Genomic DNA, 3,619 nt, shown 5'->3' on the forward strand with positions numbered 1-3,619 from the left:
CACAAACGCCTTCAATCACCAGCCGTCTTCGCTTACGACACCATCACATCCTCAAACACGACCCTCCCTCCTGCCTCCAGCAACGCATCCCTCACAAGCAGTAGCACCCAGCCTGAGACCGGCACACAGGACGGAGTGACCTGCCCTCCCTCACTCCCTCCATCCCCCAGGGCCTCGCTCTACCTTTTAAACGCGAACGCACAAGCTAGAAAAGCTGTGTCGTATAACCTTGCTGGATTAAATCCTGTCTACTTGCTTCGGAAAATGCTTGTCGAAGACCAATAAAGAATGTGTGCTCACAGCCACATGATGTAAAAAGGCCTCGTTATTCCCAAAACACCCAGACGAACTGACCCCGACCCAAACACGTGTCCCAACCCCCCATCCCCGAACATGACGCTGGGGCCGCAAAAGGCACCACCCGCTCCCTGACGCTGCGATTGAAACGTCACGGCCGGCGGGCGGTGCGTTTTTGTCGTGCTTGTGCTTGTGCTCTTTTTTCCGGAGGAGGGGACTTCTTCTCCCAGAGGCTCGCGTCCCCCGCTCGACTGACACGTACTTTAGATTCTATTATTACCAGAGTGACAGTTGCCCCCTCCTTCCTCCCTTCCTCATCTCTCTCTCTCCAAAAGCGCGCCAAGTTTTTGAAAGGTGGCGCTCTGCCACGTGACGGGGCATACGCGTGCTTTTCAAGGCGCACGGGGGGGAAATGAACAAAGTTGGGGGACGGCAATGAGCCGCGCTAACTCATGTAAAAATCGGCTGCTGCTGTTGGGTCTCGTCTGGTATCGGAGGGCGCGAGGGTTGAAGAGCAGGCAAGGGGGCTTGGAGGGAGGAAATTATCGGCAAACATCGGGAGAAAATAAGGGAAATAAGATAGGCGAAATCAGGCGCTTCCCGCCAAACAAGCGCCATAACAGAAAAAGAATGTGAGATATTGTTTTGTTTTCGCATTTCCTTTTTTTGAGGTTCCTAATTGAGGCCACGTGGAGTTGCAGTAGAGTGAATAACGTCTAGACGGCCGGACGATTACCATACTCACCTCTGCCCACTCTCCCCACCCCCCACCTCCTGCCTGCCTTTCTCCACCTCCCGCCCTAATATTTCTGATTCCCAACATATTCGCGGGTTACTTATTCATCAAACCGATCGATAATTTTCTCATGGCGTACAGTACGTTGTTTTTTTCGGCGAATGGGTTTATTTGCACTATGTTACGTACGTTCTTTTTGGCCAGTTCCATTCCAACAGCCTGCAGCCCCCTCCTCTCTCTCTCTCTCGGGGGAGCCCTGCCGACACAGCCCCCCCCCCCCTCAACGCAATGTGCACACACCACACACGGACGCGGGGGCGGTGCTATCTCGAAACATTCCACACCAATGGACGTCGATCGGATCTGAATGAACAGGCGTGTTGTGTTTCGTTAGTGTTGCGAGGCGGCCTGAGGCCGGGCGACCACGCCACACGGGGCTTTGCGGAGGCTGGTATCAGTGCGAGTATACCTCGGCGAGTACCTTAGTGGTGTGTCGATTTTACATTACCCCACTGCTCTGGAAACTCAAGTGTGAATCCCGTAGTATAAGCATTATTTTAAAAAGACGGCGCGGATCACTTACCCTGTATATGATCATGAACACACGGCCTCGTGAATACACGTGTGAGTTTTCATCCTGAATACATATGTGGAAACGCATCGCCTTTTATCAAAGTCGACGATGAATCAACGTTGATCTGACCATTGTATGGTCCGAAATTCAACGAAACTCCGACTTCGACGTCGATTCAACGATGAGTCGAATTTAAATTTTCTGCTAGAAGCAGGTACAGCATCCATGTACGCACTTGCGTTTCCAGAGCAAGCAACCCACCCAACTTTCTCGTTTTTCTCACTACTTCACTTGATCCAAAAACCGACCAATATCCATTTCTAAATGGACGTGGCTTTGTTAAGATATTGGTCTTTGGAAATGCCTTTCAAAAGGAATTCCAAACGGGCATAGCCTCGGTGGGTGCTTACACCGCGCGCCTCGGTGGGTACTTACAGCGCGTGCCTCGGTGGGTGCTTACAGCGCGCGCCCCGACGAGTACCAGGCTTATTCAGAGGCGCATTACCTGAAGATACTCGGGCCGGGCCGCTTCTGGAGCCGGGTGGAGCACAGAGCGGCTCCCTCGTTCATGAATGCGCAAGTAGCTAGTTACATTCAATTTGGGGCCGAAAGATTACCTGCAGCGCCGCCCGGCGCCCTATCCTGAGCGCCACATCCCTCAACATTTTGTTATTCTTGCGGCTCTCTCTCTTTTTTTTCTTTTCTTCTTTTCATTTCTGCTCTAGCAGAAGCACTACTTCCTTCTTCCCGCCGCCGGTGCGGATTTTCCTGTTTATAGCTTTGTCCTGTTTCGTTGTGCACTCGAGGCGAAACTCACCTCAAACAGGCCCTCGAGCACGCGAACGGCGAAGAACCAGCCGCCGCCGGCCCGCGCCAGGAAGGGACTGACGATGGTGAGCACGGCCGGCACCAGGGTGCCGAGGCCGAAGACGATCTTGCCGCCGAAGCGTTCCGCCAGGAGGCCGCCGGGGAACTGGCCCAGCGCGTAGCCGTAGAAGAAACCCGTGAGGATGAAGGCCTGGTACTCAGTGTTCCAGTCGAATTCACCCGTCTGTGAAACAGAATAAAAAAGTTCTACGATCAACATCACACTCTTTTCAACGGCAACTATTAAGATCATTACACACACATTGAGTGTTTCAGCCGACGCACCGGTGCGGGCGGGTTTGCGCACTTTCTCTGCCCGTAAAGAGACTTAGCCCATGTAAGTAGGCAAACCACCTCTCGCATTGGAGTGAGCAAAGAAACATCCGGCTTTTACTAACTGCTCAGCTGTACTTGAACCTCGTGCGTGGCTTATTCAACAACTTCAATGTAAGAGGGACTTTATGATCGGCCAGTATGTGTGTGTGGAAAAGGTTGAGAGGAAACAAAAAACTAAAACAAAAAAAAAGAACGGCCGCAAAAGTGTGCGAGCCCATCCATAGACCCGACGGCCGACGGCCCTCCGTGCTCTGCCCATAACTCACACATTCCAGACGGTTTTTATTTTCTTCCATATCCGCAGAGGATACGGTCGCAATCGCCGCGCAAGAGTATTTTGTCGAGTTTACTCGCCGCCGCAATCCATCGCCGCCCAGGCCCAGCCAGCCCGCCGGGGCGCCCGGCATGGAAACGGAAGCGAAGTGGAGCGGCGCTGCAGCGCGGCGAAATTGGCTGCCAAATTTATTAGCCAGAGGCGCGGCCATCATAGCAGTCGGGGGCTGGTCGGGTCGGTCAGTCTGCGAGGCGGCAGCGGGGGCGGCGGGGGCGGCCCTGGTCGTGGCCATTACCGGGGGCGGTATACTGGAGGAGGTGCGCGGTGCGAGGCCCTACATCACCGCCGGCGCTCATAATAACGACGGCCACGGCCACCTCCGCCGCGGCCTCGGCCACCTCCTCCGCCGCGACCTCCGCGCCAACCGCTACAGCTGCAGCTGCCGAAGCCCCGGCATGTTCTCTGAATCATTGATTTTCTTCCCAGCAGCAGGGCCCATTTCTCGCGCGTTTCGCACAGCGGGCACGATAGAGAG

The 3,619-nt window shown here is 54.5% G+C and overlaps 1 protein-coding gene across 1 annotated transcript in view; it reads right to left on the bottom strand.

Moving 5' to 3' along the window:
* The window catches only part of LOC113205925 (sialin-like), a 36,434-nt gene that overhangs the window by 2,344 nt on the left and 30,471 nt on the right, over positions 1-3,619 (bottom strand). Inside the window, exon 3 of the mRNA XM_052275457.1 lies at positions 2,425-2,658. Within this exon, the coding sequence (XP_052131417.1) occupies positions 2,425-2,658 (234 nt within the window). The remainder of the gene's footprint in view (positions 1-2,424; positions 2,659-3,619) is intronic.

The sequence above is a fragment of the Frankliniella occidentalis genome, unplaced genomic scaffold, assembly GCF_000697945.3.
Source record: "Frankliniella occidentalis isolate FOCC.00 unplaced genomic scaffold, Focc_3.1 Scaffold8, whole genome shotgun sequence".
NCBI lineage: Eukaryota > Metazoa > Arthropoda > Insecta > Thysanoptera > Thripidae > Frankliniella > Frankliniella occidentalis.